General features: G+C 60.5%; 6 protein-coding genes across 6 annotated transcripts; 4 read left to right on the forward strand and 2 right to left on the reverse strand.

Moving 5' to 3' along the window:
* Positions 1 to 105: 105 nt before the first annotated feature.
* Positions 106 to 2,241, forward strand: TRAVEDRAFT_118700 (MFS general substrate transporter; the record flags this gene model as incomplete). The annotated part of the gene is made up of 11 exons (XM_008038605.1): positions 106 to 396; positions 478 to 535; positions 586 to 699; positions 754 to 881; positions 918 to 1,085; positions 1,136 to 1,296; positions 1,357 to 1,382; positions 1,436 to 1,482; positions 1,535 to 1,821; positions 1,876 to 1,957; positions 2,029 to 2,241. 11 exons carry the CDS (start codon positions 106 to 108, stop codon positions 2,239 to 2,241), a joined length of 1,575 nt encoding a protein of 524 aa, XP_008036796.1.
* A 117-nt stretch (positions 2,242 to 2,358) lies between these two features.
* Positions 2,359 to 5,836, reverse strand: TRAVEDRAFT_28052 (acetyl-CoA synthetase-like protein). The gene is made up of 14 exons (XM_008037920.1): positions 5,698 to 5,836; positions 5,615 to 5,629; positions 5,261 to 5,545; positions 5,111 to 5,200; positions 4,798 to 4,989; positions 4,659 to 4,738; positions 4,469 to 4,606; positions 4,132 to 4,410; positions 3,958 to 4,069; positions 3,641 to 3,847; positions 3,471 to 3,577; positions 3,112 to 3,407; positions 2,928 to 3,014; positions 2,359 to 2,826 (listed from the first exon to the last, which is right to left on the reverse strand). The coding sequence occupies exons 1-14, from the start codon at positions 5,801 to 5,803 to the stop codon at positions 2,754 to 2,756; spliced, it is 2,067 nt and encodes a 688-aa protein (XP_008036111.1). The 5' UTR covers positions 5,804 to 5,836; the 3' UTR covers positions 2,359 to 2,753.
* A 572-nt stretch (positions 5,837 to 6,408) lies between these two features.
* On the reverse strand, positions 6,409 to 7,853 carry TRAVEDRAFT_28053 (EF-hand; the record flags this gene model as incomplete). The annotated part of the gene is made up of 8 exons (XM_008037921.1): positions 6,409 to 6,654; positions 6,709 to 6,763; positions 6,821 to 6,923; positions 6,989 to 7,153; positions 7,226 to 7,259; positions 7,317 to 7,357; positions 7,500 to 7,511; positions 7,593 to 7,853. Coding segments are annotated over 8 exons (692 nt in total), but the record flags the coding sequence as incomplete, so codon positions are not given.
* Positions 7,854 to 8,702: 849 nt separating this feature from the next.
* Positions 8,703 to 10,687, forward strand: TRAVEDRAFT_57730 (HAD-like protein). Its single transcript, XM_008038277.1, has 10 exons — positions 8,703 to 8,844; positions 8,907 to 8,998; positions 9,071 to 9,219; positions 9,276 to 9,322; positions 9,381 to 9,453; positions 9,515 to 9,734; positions 9,806 to 9,892; positions 9,973 to 10,013; positions 10,115 to 10,581; positions 10,661 to 10,687. The coding sequence occupies exons 1-9, from the start codon at positions 8,809 to 8,811 to the stop codon at positions 10,225 to 10,227; spliced, it is 858 nt and encodes a 285-aa protein (XP_008036468.1). The 5' UTR covers positions 8,703 to 8,808; the 3' UTR covers positions 10,228 to 10,581; positions 10,661 to 10,687.
* Positions 10,688 to 11,325: 638 nt separating this feature from the next.
* TRAVEDRAFT_165339 (uncharacterized protein) lies at positions 11,326 to 12,613 on the forward strand (the record flags this gene model as incomplete). The annotated part of the gene is made up of 4 exons (XM_008038606.1): positions 11,326 to 11,422; positions 11,501 to 11,561; positions 11,666 to 12,060; positions 12,209 to 12,613. 4 exons carry the CDS (start codon positions 11,326 to 11,328, stop codon positions 12,424 to 12,426), a joined length of 771 nt encoding a protein of 256 aa, XP_008036797.1. The 3' UTR covers positions 12,427 to 12,613.
* A 670-nt stretch (positions 12,614 to 13,283) lies between these two features.
* Positions 13,284 to 16,610, forward strand: TRAVEDRAFT_165341 (uncharacterized protein; the record flags this gene model as incomplete). Its single annotated transcript, XM_008038607.1, has 11 exons — positions 13,284 to 13,401; positions 13,457 to 13,481; positions 13,535 to 13,624; positions 13,677 to 13,742; positions 13,793 to 13,920; positions 13,979 to 14,284; positions 14,350 to 14,375; positions 14,429 to 14,598; positions 14,657 to 14,975; positions 15,040 to 15,058; positions 15,116 to 16,610. The coding sequence occupies 11 exons, from the start codon at positions 13,284 to 13,286 to the stop codon at positions 16,192 to 16,194; spliced, it is 2,346 nt and encodes a 781-aa protein (XP_008036798.1). The 3' UTR covers positions 16,195 to 16,610.
* Positions 16,611 to 17,086: the final 476 nt, after the last annotated feature.

The raw sequence follows: 17,086 nt of genomic DNA on the forward strand, positions 1-17,086 counted from the left end.
CTTTGGATCAGAGTCATAGAAGTCTCCAGTTTCTTTTATAACGCCTTCCCCTGGGAGCCATGTTCCCTCCCCTCTTGTCCTGCTTCCCCACAGTGACGAGGCGCCATGGTCCTCGACTGCCATGCCTCGCCGAGCACCGCGTCCCCGTCCGAGGAGCACCAGCGTTTTCTCGACGACTATGACCCTCTCGGCGACGACAGCGCCCTCGAGAACCAAAAATCGGCCAGGCCCGATAAGGTCACGCCGATCCCCACTGGAAAGCTCGCGACGCTGTGCGCCGTAAGGCTCGTCGACCCCATCACGTTCACCCAGATATTCCCCTATGTGAACGAGATGATGGAGCATATCCATGTCACCGACGACCACTCCAAGATCGGCTTCTACAGCGGCATAGTGGTACGTCGCGTCTCGTGTATATTGACACCTAATTCGGAAGGTGTTTAGGATTGACGCTGTTTTGTCGGTTCATTTTCGTAGGAAAGTAGCTTTGCCGTCGCCCAGGTCATATCAATATACCAGTGGGCACGGCTATCAGGTGTGTTTCGTTGTCGACTTCCTTGTCAAAATATTCACAGTGTACCCAAGATGTGATTGGTCGTCGGCCCATCGTGCTCTTTGGGATCTTCGGCATCGGGCTATCTACGATGTTGTTCGGGATCTCTACCACGCTAAGTGGCCTCATTATGGCACGCTGCCTTAGTATGTACTCCGAATGTATACATCGGCGGCACCGAGACTGACCGGCTCCGCTAGGCGGCTTATTCTCCGGCAACGTTGCTGTTATTCACTCCGTACTGGGAGAAATTACCGACTCCACCAACCAAGCCATCGCCTTCCCTCTGTATGGGCTTTGCTGGCCCCTCGGAGGAATTATCGGGCAAGTCTCCTAAATATTTCGGGGAGGTATACCGGCTAAGACCTCCTTTAGTCCGCTAATGGGCGGGTTGCTGTCCAACCCAGCCACGAAGTTCCCGTGGTGGTTCGACACACCCTTCCACCACAAATTTCCATATTTCCTGCCGTGCTTTGTGGCGGCCCTGATTGCGTTCGCGGGGTGCATATACGGGTACTTTTACCTGGGCGAGGTACGCAACAGTATGCTTCTCCGTCGGGCGAGTGCTTATGTACTGTGCAGACACATCCTAACTTGCAACGAGACCGCAAAGAAGACATCCAAATGTCGGAACGTCGTGACGGCTCGTTTGAGAAACCTTCAGAACCGGCATCTGTATCCCATCTGCTGTCCATTCCCGTCGTCCGTGCTCTTTGCCTCAGTGGGGCTGCACTGTCATTCATGTAAGCCCTCGAGTCTTGTTTGAGAGGACGCCTCGGTGCTCACCGTTTTATCTTCAACAGTGCTACCGGGTTCGACGTCACATTTGGTACGTGTGGGTGCTCTCACATGAGGTTCGCCTCTAACGCCGTGCTCTATTAGTATTATTCTGCTACACATCCCTCCAGCAAGGAGGCCTCGCGTTCAACGTAAGCACCATCCCCTCCCTCTCCACCGTCCGTACCCTAACTCCGTACACAGGCCACCCAGATCGGCTACGCGCTCTCCATCTCGGGCTGTATCTCCATCGCGCTCCAGCTACTGTGCATGCCCGTCCTCCTGCGGCGCTTCGACCACGCGCGCACGTACAACTTCTGCATGGGCCTCTGGCCCTTCTGCTTTGTGCTCCTCCCGGGGCTCAACATCATCGCGCGCTGGGGCGCACTCGACCTTGCCACGGGCGAGCTCGGCCCCACGACGAAAGCACTCGTCTGGCTCGGCATTGGCGTTATCCTGTGCATCTCGCGGTGCGCCGCCCTCGCATTCTCGTATGTATACCCTCGCACTCCTTTGCGCGCTGCCATAATTGATCCGTCTCCCAGCGTGAGCATGATCCTCGTCAAAGACGCCGCCCCGAACGCAGCCTCTCTCGGCGTGACCAACGGCATCGCGCAGTTCGCCATGGTAAGCCCCACCTAACTGTCACCCACCGAGCGCTCCGTCACCAGTAGCTGACACCCCGGTCCCGCGCACAGTGCTTCTCCCGCTCGTTTAGCCCCGCGTTCGCCAGCTCGATCCTCGCGTTCTCAATCGGGTACGAGTTCGTGCTGCTGCGGTACCTCTGGGTGCTCGTCATGACCCTGATTTGCTTCCTCGGCACCACGCTCTCGCGGCGCATCGCGGAAGGACGCCGGCGCAGCCCCCGCCCATTGGGCACGGGTGGCGCGTCGCTCGCCATGGCGCATTAACTCGTCGCATCTCCTAGACTCCTCGGGTCACGGTATAGGGTATACGGTACGGTACACAGCGCTCTTACATCACGGTCTTCACCTAGACATCTCACATCATCCCTCCCCCTGCTTTCACGGTTTTCCATTCCTGTTGTTTTCGCATCGCACCTCGCACCCCCGTACACACTCGGGCGGTTGTACCCTCGTGCCTCGCGCCGCACCATATCACGCCATGTAGACTAGCATCCATTCCATCCCCGTCAAGCGCGGGCCCAACAACAACAGCAACAAAGTGCACTACACCCAGCATCCCGTAGCAATAGAATATTACAGCGCGCGCCGCGCTCCAGCACAACCCCCACGGGCACCCAAAGGCTGGTACAAGGCAGCGGCTCCTCGGACGCACGCACGGCCGAGCGCGAAGCGAGCGCCGTCCCCAGTCCCCTAACTCTATCTGTATCTGTACGATATATGCAAGCAGGTATGGTATATGCGGGCACCAGATCCGGAACCGGGGGACACCGTCAGATCTAGAGCTTCGACGGCTCGCCGAGCGCATAGAGGCCGTCGAGCGGCGCCTTGAAGTACTCGTAGGTCTCCTTCCTGCGATGCGGGAAGGGGGAAGGGGAAGAAGAAGGGCGCGGGCGGGCGTGAGCCGCCGCACACAAAACGCGAGATGGATGCCTAAGTGACAGCGCACGCACCGTCGGATCTTCAACGTCGGCGTCAGGCAGCCGTTCTCGGTCGTGAGGGCCTCCAGGGTCAGGTGGATCCGGCGGAGCTGCTCGAAGCTAAACGGACACGCATAATGGGCGGCAGGTGAGCATCGCTGTGCGGCGCGCGCGAAGCGGGCGCGAGGGAGGAGACGAGAATGGGGGAGGCACGCACCCCTTGAGCCCGCGCTTCTTCGCCGGCTTGGAGAGCTCGGCGAGCACGGCCGCGACGACCTGCGGGTCCTTTGCGGCCTCCGCGAGCGCGGGGAGGTCCGTCGGGGAGAAGGCCTTGCCGCGGATGCGGGAGACGAGCGCCGCGAGCTGGACAGGGTCCGGCACGACGACCGCGATGAGGTACGACTGCAGCGAGTCGCCGTGCACGTAGAGCTGCGCGACGAGCGGGTGCCCGCTGTAGATGTTCTCGATGTTCTCGAGTGCGACGTACTCGCCCTGCGCGAGCTTCATGATGTTCTGCGAGCAGCGGCACCGTTAGACGGGAAGCCGAGAGGGCGATCGCGCGTGGGGCGGACGTACCTTGACGCGGTCTATAATCTTCAGGCGCAGACAGTCGTCGAGGAGCCCGACGTCGCCGGTGTGCAGCCAGCCCTCCTCGTCAATCGTCTCCGCGGTCTTCTTCGGATCTGTCGGGTAGAGGTTAGCGTCCGCCGCCACTCGGGGCGCGCGAGGGGAGAGAGGGGGCTAACCCTTGTAGTAGCACGTGAAGCGCTGCGCGCCGCGCATGCAGATCTCTCCGCGCGGGAAGGGCTTGTCCTCGGCGGAGTAACCCATGGTCGGGACGTCGACGAGCTTCAGCTCGGCGTTCGGGAGAGGGGAGCCGACAGTCCCGCTGGACGTTGGGTCATCCGTCCAGGTGCGAACGAAGCTGCCGCAGTTTTCGGTCATGCCATAACTAAAGCGAAGCACATCAGTGACCGGACGGGAGGACTGGATTTTCGGATGCGATTCACCCTGCACGTCTCAAGTTAGCGCACGAGCCTGTCAGAGAGATCAAGCTATGTACCTTCAATTACGGTGCACAGAAGACCGATCTTGAGGAAGTCCATGACGTTGGCACTGATGGGTGCCGAGCCGGTGGTGATCATGCGTATCCTTCCGCCGAGGACGTTGTGAAGCTGTTAGAGCCGGTGACGTTCAGCATCCGGTGGCCCGTCCATGCAACACACATAAGCGGTACCTTCTTGAACACCAAGCGATCATAGAAAGCATGAGTGAATTGGCCGTTTTGGCGCATGTTGTGCAATTTAGTCGCAACGGCTTTCCTGAACAGGGCGCCCTTGATTCCCGGTGCAGTACCGGCTGACATAGCGGATTGGTAGAGCCTGTTCAAAACACGCGGAACGGAGGGCATGAAGTGGGGCTGAAGCACTTTCAGGTCGTCCAGGAGCAGCAGAGGGTCGCCGGTGGTATAACCAATCTGACCACCGACGGCAACACTAACTAGCTCCATCACCCGCTGTTATGCAGTTAGCGTGTCAGAATATCGAAGGGCAACTTAAAACCAAAAGACAAACCTCGTAAATGTGCGCAAGGGGCAGGAAAGACATCATTGACATATCGCTGGTCATCTCGAACTGGTGCAGGTAGCCGTAGACAGCCTGGGCCATGCTCCCATGAGTGATTACGACACCTTTCGGTTGCCCGGTAGTACCCTACGACCATAATTAAGTGTACATTCTCCTTGTGCTCAGAGGGGCTGCTTACCGAGGTGTAGCAAATAGTAGCAATCTGGTCGGCTACTGCCGGGATGACCTCGATGAGGTTGGCACGACCGAACTCCTCCACTACATGCATTCGACCGCACGGTCAGTATGGAGCTTATGCATCAGTCTTTGAAACGTACGCTCTGCAATCTCCTTGATCTGGACATTCACAGTCTCGCCCCATGCGGAAAGCGCACTCTTGGTGTCAGGGGAGAGCGGCTCCATAGAAACGATCATCTTGAGCACAGGGGCCTTGGGGGCCAGTTTCAAAAGAGAGGCAATGTGTTCCGGCGTCGCGAAGATCACAGTCAACTCGGCATGGTTGACACTGACGTGGGGACGTGAGTACTTCTATGACCTCATGAGGACTAGGCTGCCAGAACTCACATGAACTCTGTAGGTATACAGTGACGTCTGCTGAGAAACATATACACGGGTGTGAAGATGGCTAGTACGCACCTGCAGAGTCCTTCCCAAGCGTGTCGTACAAGCTGACTCCAACCTTGCCGTACGCCTGCAGCGCGAGGTCGATGACCTGCCAGTCTGTGACGCGTCAAGGCATTGGTTTGTCTCCGCACCACGCATTGCGAGAAAGGGACATACTGGGACAGTTCTTGCTCCAGATTCCAACGGTAGCCAGGTCTCCTCCACCGAGCGCACCCGTCTGGAACAACTTGTGGAGGGCACTCCCGAGCGCGCGCCTGCGCACGTCCACCTCCGGCCACGACTGCCACACGTGGTAGTCCGCGTACTTCAGGGGCTGCTTGGAGAGAACAGGCCGCTGCCCAAGGAAGCGTCCGCCCTTCGAGCGGCGCAGGCCCTCGTCGAAGATTTGCAGCAGGTTCGTGAAAGCGTCCGGCGCGTCGATCGTCACGTACGGGTACGCAGCTGCAAGAACGGCGTGTCAGCACCGTCTCGGATTGCGCGCCGCACAGCAGCGGGAACAAATTGACGCACAGCCGCGATAGTGGGCTGCGGGGAGGGTGGCAGTACGTGAGCGAGAGGGCCGGGCATGGCACGGGCAGGCATAGGCGTCATACCAGTCTGTCCCGGGCGCTTCGTGCCGGGCACTTCCACGCACTGTTTCTTGTAGTCCGCAGCGGGGTTCTGCGGCACGGGGAGGTGGGCGAAGCGGGATGCGGCCATTTGGGAGACGTCTACGTGGGAGGAGGAGGAGGGGTGCGAGATGGGGGAGGGGTGACTGGCGAGAGTCGTCAGGGGTGGCCGGGTAGGGCCCGGCGAGCTAGGAGCGCACCTGGGTGTTGCCGGTTATCTAAGTGCGTGAACTCCGCCGCAGGTTGAACAGTCTGTCCCGGGCCCGGGGTCGTCGAAATCAGCGACCCCAGACGACGACGTCGCGGACGAGGCACTCACCCCGCGATTTTTTGCTCTAATTGGATCGGCTGCGCTGTGACGGCAGTGAGGAACGCGCTCCCCGCGCGCGGACACGTGAAAACGCGGAAGTATGCTCACCGACGGGGAGGGTCAGGCGTCCTGGACACTGGCAGCGAACACTCTCCTGCGGACGGTTTCGTACAAGCAGTCTCTCAGGGAACACGCGTGCGCAGGCCGCCCCAAAAGCCTCGGGTGCATCTGCCAGCAAATGTGGGAACCATCGCGTCGAACAGAACTCCGACCACGGCGCCCAGCAGGAAGGCCGTGATGCAGAACCCAAACGTCTTCTCGAACTCAATCTGAGTGAATACCCGCGTCCAACCTTCGACCGCGCATGTCGCGGCTAGCGTGCCATGGTGTGGGAGAGGTGTGATATGTGTAGCCCTCGGAGTAGATTACAGAACGTCGGGACGAATCAACTGTCAACATACATACGAACATACAATCACACTCTCGCTTAACTGCGTCCAACGTCAGCATTAGCGTACAGCAAACTACCCGCAGCAGCAGCTCTTAATATAGGTTCGTGACAGTCGTGGCGGCAAGAAGACGCGTGCAGCATGGGGCGAGGGGGTATGCAATCAGGGGGCGCTGAGAATGATCTGTAGCGCAGGACATCGTTAGCCATGAAAGGCGGAACATACCACCGGCCGTACCTTCATGAACTGCTCATAGTTCATCTGCACCCAGCCATCACGATCCGTGTCGACCCTGGGAACACGGCGCTCGTCAGTTCAATTCGGAAGCGCAGCCGAGCTGAGGGCGTACCGCTGGAACGCTTCCGTGAGTGTTTTCACAACAACGCATGCACGAACGAAGCGGTCGAATGTGATGCCAGGAGGAGGGCCGTATCGATCAGAAGGCCCGGACGCTGCCCAGAAATATGTATTGAGCCAACTATCCGTCACTCTCGCGCCCGGGCGTATCGCAACTCACCATACTTCTGTTCGAGCAGTGACAGGAGGGTGGGCGAGAGGTTGTAGCCAAAGCTGCGCAGCGCTTCGGCGAGCTCGGCGCCGTCTATCGACCCCGACCGATCTCGGTCGAAATGCCTGAAGACGTTCTGCCAGTCCTGAATGTACTTCCAAAGTCCAGCAAATTCTGTGGACCGAGGAGGGGAATGGAATGCGTCAGCACGTCCCGCGTGAGTTTATTTGCATGACAGAACGTCACCATTGAAGCCGATGGTGCCGCTACGGTCGGTGTCCTAGGAGCGCGACGTTCAGCACGACTGCCGCGAAGCGAACGCGAGCGAGCAACTCACGAAGATGGACATCAGCATCTTCACCGTATCGAGGTCGAACTCTACAGATCGCGGAGTCAATCACAGAGTCCGGAGTGCCTTATGCGTTCATTTCGCGGGCACGAGGCGGGACCCATCCACGTACACCGCCGCCGCCTCACGCCCGGAAGCAGAGCCACGAAAGAACGCAGAAACGAAACTCACTCGTCCAGTTTCCTGTGGAACCCCGCGCACGCGATCAGCAACGATCGTTCGAAGATCAGCGGGGCATGCCCCCCACGGGAGATCTGCACGCACCATTCACCAAGGCAGCCTGCAACTCCGTCACGCTAATCGCTCCCGAACGATCTGTGTCGACGGCCGAGAACCACTGCCATAGCTGGGGATCGGCTCCGGGTGGGGGCCCGCCAGGTGCGGCATACGCGGGCTGCCCGTAATGGCCATGCGGGGCACCGTACTGCGTGCTTATGGGCCGCTGTGGCGGAGCCGGGCTTGGCCGGTATTGCGAGGATTGTGAAGAGTATCTTTGGGGAGGAGCACCGTAGCGGACAGACATGGTGGGGGGAGGGAGATAGGGGAGTTAGCGCAGTCGGTGTGCGAAGATGATGGGCGGGGTTCAAGAGGAGAGTGAGTGGTCAGCGTGGCGCTCCGAGTCCTTTTGAAAGCGGATCAGGAGTTGGCCAGATCAGTGAGCGCGGGGCTGTGTGACTGCGAGCAATGTCGGCTGGTCGACGAGCACCGCTGCGCGGCGGTGACTCGGGTGAGCGATGCGCCATAACCTTCGAGCTCGTCGTCCGAGGCAGTGAGCATTGCTCTGGGCGCCTATGCAGATCATTTGTACATTGAAAGCTTGCGAGACACTAGCTCCTGCTTCTCTTAATCTGCTTCTAGCGCGAGCTACCCTGGCACACTAAATGGTGATCCGGGGCAGAACACAGGGCTGACAGGGCTGCTCATTTGTTACGGCGTCGAGGGAGAGCCTGGGGTGGTCGCACTCGAGGGCTTCAGCCACAGCGCTCGGACCGACGATGACGCACGCGGCATCGCGGCACAGCTCGCCAAGTATCGGCGCCCGTTTGGGAAGCCTCTGCGCATTCGCCGACCACATCGCCACGGAACATAGCCGTAGCGGTCAGACACCGCTGCGAGTCGTACATTCTGCAGCTGCAGGCTGCGAGCATTCGCCTCGGTGGCATACATATTCCAAAACAACTTCCCCACCAGAAGATCAGGGCGCACACACCCGTCGCCCCAAGACCGGGGTCGCTCGCTCAAAGCCAATCTGAGATAGATCTCTGAGCACCGCGCCGCCGCGAAATCATATGATGCCGCCCGCTACACGCTCTCTTGAACACCGACTCCGAGCCGGTCTGCGGAGGCGCTGCGTAGCGCGCTCACACGGGTCACCGGTCGGGGGCGGGTAGCGTTTTGACCTTCTGCAGAGCTCAGCGCTCAGAAGCCTCACAGGAGACGACACTCTTCGCACGATTAGCGTTGGACAACGAGGACAGCCATGACTTCGCCGCACCTCAAGGCAGTGATATTCGATGTGAGTGCAGAACGTCATCGATCTGAGGTTTGCACCTGTTGAAGCTATTCGCCGTTGAATAGATCGGTGGGGTGGTCTGTCGCAGCCCTCTCATTGCCATTGCGGACTACGAGCGGGAACACGCGATACCCAACAATTACATCAACTGCGCGATGTGAGCGGGCCTCGTCTCGTCACCAGTGCCACCAACTCAATGGGAATGCCTTGTTTGCACGTCCTTCTGCAGAACCGCTCGCGGATCAAGCGGGGCGTGGCAGAAATTCGAGCGGGGGGAGATATCGCTCTTCCCGTTTTACGAGCAGTTTGGCCGGGAGCTCTCCGACACCAAGGTCAACAACCCGGCCTATACCCGATACTGCCAGCGCAAGGGAATAGGCAAGCACCCCACCCCGTACCCAGCCCGTTTCCATGTAAAATTTACGTTCTGCCAGCATGCCCGAAGCTCCCTGCAGATACGTTGCACATCGACGGACGTGAGGTGAGCGGCGTGCGGCGCTCTCCGCCGGCACTTCACGGCGGCTGAAAGGAACCGTCAGCTGTTCGGGCGCATGATGCGGGAGAGCGGCGAGTTCGATGGACGTGTCGTGGAGGCGATCCGGCGCATACGAGGTACCTTCCTTCACCGTCACCGCTGCATGCTGCGCGAGTTCACCGTCGGGTTCCGATGCAGCCGCGGGCAAGTGGCGGGTCATCGCGCTCACGAACAACTTCTCGAAGAGCGACGCAGACATCGTCGGCGATGGCCCTCCCCCGCCGACGGCGCACGCCCCCCACCCCGCTTTCGACGTGCAGGCCGAGCTCGCGTTCCTCGGCTGGCAGGACGGCGCGACGCCGCCGCGGCTGCGTGCGCTGTTTGACGACTTCTGTGACTCCAGCACGCTGGGAATGCGGTGCGCCATGTTCGCGCCCTGCGCACGTCTGGGCTTCCTACTGACCATGCTCGGCCGCCTCCCTCGAGCAGGAAACCCGAGGCCGGGATATACCTTCTGGCGTGCGAGCGTAACGACATCGCGCCCAGCGAGGCAGTCTTCCTCGACGACCTTGGAATGTAAGTTTCGCGAGGCGAACTACCTCACCCCCGCCGATCTTCTATACCGTGGCCTGACATGTTGACGTACGGCCACGCAGGAACCTCAAAGCCGCGCAGGCGCTCGGGATGGAGACCATTCGTACGTGTCCCTCCCCCCCAACCCCCCTTCTTCTGCGCGCCGTCACCCATCAGGTGCTTCGGCGCACAAACCACGTTCGCGCGCTCACGGCTGCTCCGCAGACGTGCCCATTGGCGGCGCGCTCGGGGCGCTCGCGAAGCTCGAGTCCAAGCTGGGCATCGACCTGACTAGCGGCGGGCTCGCGCCTACCGCGCGGACACCTTCCAGGCTCTGACAGCGTTGATGATCGTGATGGCGCGCGCACGGCTGTCGTCCCGCATCTGCGTTTCGCCTGCGGAAAGCGGGCGCGCTGCGCGCTCTCGACCCGCCGCCGCCGTCTGCGCGGCACGCAGCCTGCCAGCATCTGCGTTCGGGGCAGGGCGCTGTCTGATTGCGTCGGCGGGGAAGCAGAACCAGGGGCGCGCGGCGCCGTCCATGCCACGTTCCCGTCATAGTCTATTTGTGCCCTGCGATATCGCTGCGAACTCCCGAAATTTCATTATCGCTATCCGCAAACACGGTAGAATATTGTACGTGTCTAGAAGGGCTTGTCGCACTGCGGGATCTTGTCCTCGAAGTAGCTGCCGAGCTGCATGGAGAATCGACGGGCGATATGATCAGCATCGGGGGCGCGCAATCGACCCTGGTGGCGGGAGCATGGGACGTACCACGGGCACCTTGGTCAGAAATCCGCGCTTGACCAGGGGGGTGACAGACAGAAGCTAAAACATGGCCAAGACGTGCGGTGAGATAGGAGGTTGACCGGAGGATTGGACTGGGACGTACGTAGAGCGCAGTAACGCCCGCACCAGCTCCCCAGAGACCGAGGCTGGTGCTCCAGGTGCGCACGAACTGCAGAAGGAACACATAAGGCGCAGTGCCAGCGTTAGGGGATGCCGTCACGTACACGCTGGGCCTGGGCCTGAGGGGGGACTGCGTGGAAGAGCACACGGGACATGGCGAGATGCGAGCGGATAGGCAGCGAGGGGGTCGTGGAGGACGTCGAGGACGATGGTTTTGGTGAAGAGCACGCAGGCGGTGCGGACGCTGGCCCGGCTGGCGGGCGTGCGAGCTCGCGGGATTACCCGGGCCAATCCCGACGCCGGCTTCATCCCAAGTTGCCGACTGCTTTGCATTTTCCGCTCTCACCAGCTCCCTCCGCACGGTCTTCCTCCCTGCGCTCTCCCCTGCGGCTCCTCTGCACCGTCCACGCTCTTCGGCGCCGACCCCCTGCCCCTCTCACGAGGCGTGCTGCACTCTATCCTTATCACCCGCACTGCTGCCTTCGCTCCGGTCCTCCGGCGTTCTCGCAGTCTAGCCCTGAAAATCTGCCATGGCGAACCCCCGTCAAAGACGCAAGCTGCGCTCTGGATCCCACAAGCCTGTGCACCATTCACGCCGGGCTAAAAAAATTCTGAAGAAGCAACCACGTTGGTAATTTCTCTAGTGCTGCGTTCCTTAGTGCCAGTTGCAGGCCGCATGGGCTAAGCGTTCCCTCCTGAATTTAGCCATACGGGGTCCTCAGGTCCTGCAGGAAGCCTGGGATCCGCGCAAGACGGTTAGACAAAAGTACGTGTATATGTGATCGTCGCAGCTCGCGTGCGCACGTCGTTACGGAAACAAGAGCTCACGCACGCCTGCGGCACGCCACCCCCGCACCACCTGCTGCATAGCTATGAAGCTCTCGGGCTTGTGTCGACCCTGACACCCACTGCGTCCGGCGGCACGGAGAAGCCGCTCATCTCGCACCCTGACCACGACGACGAGGAACTCGCCGAAAGCCAGCCAGAAGCGTCCACCTCCGCTGCTGCATCCACTTCGCAGCCCTCGGGGGCAAGTGGGTTGCCGAAGGGGTATGGGAAAATCATCCGCGACGCGGATGGCAACATCGTAGACATAGTGCTCGGCGACGACGACGACGAAGCGACGGAAGAGGCGGAGGCGATGGAGGAGGAGCTGGAGGGGATCCCCGATCCCAGCGCGGACGATCAGCTCGCGGGGTGGGTTGGGCTGGGTTCTGACCCTCGGAAGCGGGCTCCGGAATCAGCGGGCACGCGTGTGGTGCAAGGTTCGTGCTACTATTGTTTCTGCTGTGGCCGAAGGAGGGTGATAGCATCACCGCCATCGGATGCTTCTCTCCCCTTCTGTCCGCGGCAGGCTTCGACGCTGGGTTGGGTTCAGATTGGCGGGCCATCGCGCTGACGTTCCGTGCACAGAGCTGGAGCAGCTGTCAGAGACGCGTGGGGGCCCTGTGGCCCGGCACACGTCGAGCGGCGAGCAGACGACGCTGCAGCGGCTGGTTCACAAGCACGGGCAGGACGTGGAGGCGATGGCGCGGGACCGGAGGCTGAACGTGGACCAACGGACGGCGGGCGAGCTGAAGCGGGCGATTCGAAAGGCTGGCGGGTTCGCGGAGCTTGGCAAGGCAGGCTAGGCTGTCACGTGTCTGACGGAAGAGGCAGAAGGCCTGGCTCTGGCGGTCGGGGGAAATTGTTCCGAAAGTGGCTGTACTGCTGAGATCGAGTGGAAGGGAAATAGAAGGTGCCCCGGCGGTTGGAGAGTCGGTGGGAGCGGATGAATGGGAGGAGTTGTGTGACACGGTGTGCGAGTGGGCCGGGCTGGGTGGACTCAGATGCGTGTCAGATGGGCGAATGTGCGTGCTTGCAGCGATTCATTGTTTTGAAAATGCGCGGCGCTCAAAGTGACAAGTGGCCATCACCGGCGTGGTGTGGCTTAAGCAGATTAGGTGTGTATTGAGGTGATAGTGGAGGCTGCCGGGGGAGACGGGCATCAAATCAAGGTCTACGTCCTGTTCAAACAGGGCGGAAGCAGCAGCTAGTGTGCGGGGCAGCGCCAGGGATGCAGGTGCTGCACTCGTCAGGTAAGGTGTTTGAGACTGTGACGGGGGTCGGCTGGATCTGGCATGGAGAGCCCGGGGGTGCGCGGGGGACGTGAAGCGGCAGGGAAGTCGCTGCGAATCGACCGAGTATGGACTGTGCCCCGGATTGGGACGTGCAGGGGACGGGATCGGATTGGACGGCTGCGGCGACACGAGACGCGAGGGGAGATTGACATGGACCCATCCCCACAAAGGCCCTTCGAATTCTTCCCATCCCCCACCATGCATATCCTCGCCCCAGCCACGCCCACGGCCCGTCCCGCATCCCTTTTCCCTTATTCATTATATACCCTCCCTTCCGTTCTCGGCCAACTATATATCCCTCCCCCGCCGCCGCCTCCCTCTCCCCCTTCGCCCCCTGCTCCCCTCCCCCGTCGTCCTCCGTGTCCGCCATGTCGCCCAGGAGCGCGCCCTCGCCGGTCACCCGCACCGATTCCATCTCCCCGTATCCATCAGCCATGTCCCGCAAAGCGCCCATGCAGCCCAAGTCCACTCGGCAACAGTACAGCGGTATGATCCCCGATCCGCCCTCTCCGTCCCGTCCGCTCACCGACTTCCCCTCCAGCCTGCGGCGCCTGTCGCATGCGAAGGTGCGCGTTCCCCTCCCCCGTCACCCCCGCCGCGTCCGACGCGCATTTATTAGGGTGAAATGCGACCTCAAGGACCTGCCCACCCTCGCCTCCGGCTCGCACCCGCCATGTTCAAACTGCAACGAGCGCGGTCTTAATTGCGTGTACGTGCCCTCGCGCTTCGCGTCCGGACCCGCTCGGCTCACGCGCGCCCAGCGACGAGTTCGCGGAAGTCAAGGCCGTTAAGCTTCTACGGCGCGGCCGCCGGCTCCAGAAAGTCGAGTGCGTCCCTTCCACCCCCAGGGTTCGCCATCAACCCTGACGTTCCCCAGACAGGTTTACGGCAAGACGTCGAACGGGGAGGCGGACCTCCACGCCCTCAATCCCCCGCGCTGCGCTATCCCACAACTTAAGCCCGAGTTCTTCAGGTCGGCTTTCTTTCACCGCTTCCATATCCAGCGTGAGTAGTCTCCACCGATCATCTCTTCACCGATCGCTCATGCGCCCGATCTACCTAGGTCCCATCTTGGAGCCAAACGAGTATTGCAGTCGCTACTCGGAATGGTTCAACGGCAGTTCCGATGCCCTGCTTATACCAGGACAGTTAATCGCGCTCGTACTCGTCGTGTGGGCCGCGAGTTACGGCATCAATGAAGCGGGAGAAGAGGCGCCCGATTCTAGCGGCGAGAACATTCAGCAACGCAAGGAGCGCGTCAACGAGATGCTTGTAGAACTCCTCTACCTCATTGACATTCACGGCATCCTGCGGAGACCTTCCTGGGACAGCGTGCGAGTCCTGCTGCTCACCATGCCGCTCACCGATGGTACATCTTGACCGCTTTCTATTTATTTGCTATATGCACAAGACTAACGTCCGTTTGTCACGCAGAGGTGCAGAACCCCATGGAACGCCTGGTATGCTGCCTATGGGACCTTTCCTCGATGGCTGCTCACATCTATCTTCTCAGGCGATGTATGACTCTGCCATGAGTCAAGTATATGCGTTGAGTACGCTCACCACATCAGCGGACATTGGGTGTGGTGAATACGTGGACGCCCTTGTTCGGGCGCGGGTATTTTGGTACGCCTTCGTCGTCGATGGAATCACAAGTGGCTTGGGCGGTGGTAGGATATCTCTGTAAGGCCGCAGGAGATTCCCCGATCTTCCAATCCGCTGAAGCTCATGTCTATTCCAGGACCACCGAAAACCTCACGGCTTTCGAGTCGAGTCTCCCGCACATCGGCAACGGCGGCGGCGCTTCGGCTGGCTATGCATTTGCCTTTCGGTTCGCCACCGTTCCCATCCGCATAGCCATGGTGTGCAGGGACATTCATGCCTTGCTCACTGGCCCCGGCCCTAAATCCCGTCCACATGATGATGTCGATGAAGATAAGCTTCTCAGAGTATGGGCGACTCTGGACGAATGCTGGGCCAACCTGGACGATCTCCGGAACGGGGGGACGTACGGTATCGTTCAGGTCGAGGACATCGAGAGGTTTATCGATGGTTGGCAGGTGCGACACGACCGCAGTTATCGAAACCTTGCTTCACTGACTGATGTATCACTACATCCCAAAGATCTTTCTCTTCGAGTCACGTATGTATGCGCCCCCCACATGCTTCACAGTCCTGTCGCTGACGGCTACATTTACAGACAATGTCATCCGAGAATCCCTCAAGAACAGGCTTGTCGCTCTCCCCGCTCAAGACACGACGTACATGTCGGAATCAAGCAGGCGGAAATCCGATACGATCATGCGCCTCCATGGCAAGGCTAACTTGAAGTGTCACAACGCGGTCAGGCACGTCGTGGACATCCTCCGCAGGAACCTCGGCACTCCCTTCTTCCAATTCGACGCAGCGCTCGTCCGAGATGGCTGCTTCTTCGCCGGGTTTCTTCTGGCTAGTGATGCCGGCACACGTGAAGAGGTCGAGATTTGCCTGCGAGCGCTTTCGGAGATGCGCTGGGCTTTCTCGAAGAACGACGAACGGCAGCACACGGTCGGTCTGGTCTGGGAGCAGAACGGTCCGCCAGGACGCGGACAGTCTTCGCGCAGTTTCTCGTCCAGCCCCGCGGAGGAGGCCATCCGCGGTCCGGGCACATACGAAGGCAGCTACATCCGACGCCCTCTCATGCGCCCGACGAGTGTCCCGCCGCTATCTCTTTCGGCGACCACCATGGGCGTGGGCTATGATCCGTCGTCCGCACCCAACACGGCTTGCACGGCCGACGGGAGGTGGCCTTCTGCCGCGTCCGGTTCAGGCTCAGAGTCCGAGCAATACCAAGGATCGTCGCACCGGAGCTCTCCTTCGGTTCCGCATGCTGCCTCTTCCTATCCCTCCGCCTCACACAATCCGCTTTCGATCAACAACGTCCTGCACAGCGATGACGTGGGCGGCGGCCCGCCACCCTTGCTCCTTGCGTCCTCGCGTGTTCCCACCGGCCATCCGACCGGGCAAAGTTCGTACTACGTGCCACCATCCTATAATTACCTCCCAGTGGGGGATACGGTAGACGCACGCCAAGCTCCCGCAGCGTCCGGCAGCATGGAAGCCTTGCATACCGCGGACCAGGCGCCGGCGTTCAGCCATCCCACGACGAGCTTCGATTACACCGGTGTGTCGTACTCGTCCACCTCTCTCGGGCAGCCGGAGGCTGGCTCCAGCTACCTGCCGGCAACATCCACTACTCAGGGCGGGAGTCCCCAGTTCGGGAGCGGGAGTTACTACTAGTGCCCGGCGGCAGACAGACGTGGGGCTAGGAACCCCGGGCAAGGTTCGGACCGTCTTCTCGATTCTGAGTATTTCCGTCGTCGCATGTCATCTTCCCCAGCTATGATCTCTGCTGTCGCTTGCACCCCATTGGACCGCTCCGGCTCTCTCGTTCGCCATTCGCTCTCGCATCTCTTGGACCGGCAACTTACGTGTATACTTGTCCTCCCGCCGTGACATTAGCGTTCATCGATTGTATCATCTGCCCCTCCTCTTCTCCCCGCATCCAGGTTACCGATCCCATCCCGCACCCCGCATAATTAGAGCTTGATAGAGGTTATTAGATCAACATAATCATCGCTGCGCCGTCGTCGCATCACGTTAACACCGTACTATATCGCTATCTTGTCCGTGTACGTAGTAACTGTATGTCTAGCACACCCCGTATTCTTGTTACCCGCGCCGCACGGCCGTTCTATCGTAGTAAATAGCAGTAATTTTCTCGTGGCTGTCAAAGTGCAGGACAGACCGTCACGAAACGCCCCGATCAGGATTTGTCCGCCCGCACGCCGCGTGTGTAGCGTGCTTCCGCCGGGAACTGCGAACCTGGGGCAATGACGGTATCATATTCATACTGGCGACGTCTGTGCGACACGCGTCCATCAAGAAGGGTGCGACCGCGCAGGCCCGCACGCTCCCCGCCAACGGTCGCAGCCTCGAAGGTTCAAGGTTGGCTGATTGCCTGTACGTGTACGTGTGATTGCACGCGCGCGCACGGCAGATGCAGATTACCATCTCTGCGCGCCCGTGTTTCCCTAGTATGCCCCCCACACATGGGCCGGTGGGACCGCCCGCGGGGAGGGGTGCACTCGCCGCAGGGTGCGCCCCCTCCCAGCGGCCGGAAACGGGCATA

This window comes from Trametes versicolor, assembly GCF_000271585.1.
Source record: "Trametes versicolor FP-101664 SS1 unplaced genomic scaffold TRAVEscaffold_4, whole genome shotgun sequence".
Classification (NCBI taxonomy): Eukaryota; Fungi; Basidiomycota; class Agaricomycetes; order Polyporales; family Polyporaceae; genus Trametes; species Trametes versicolor.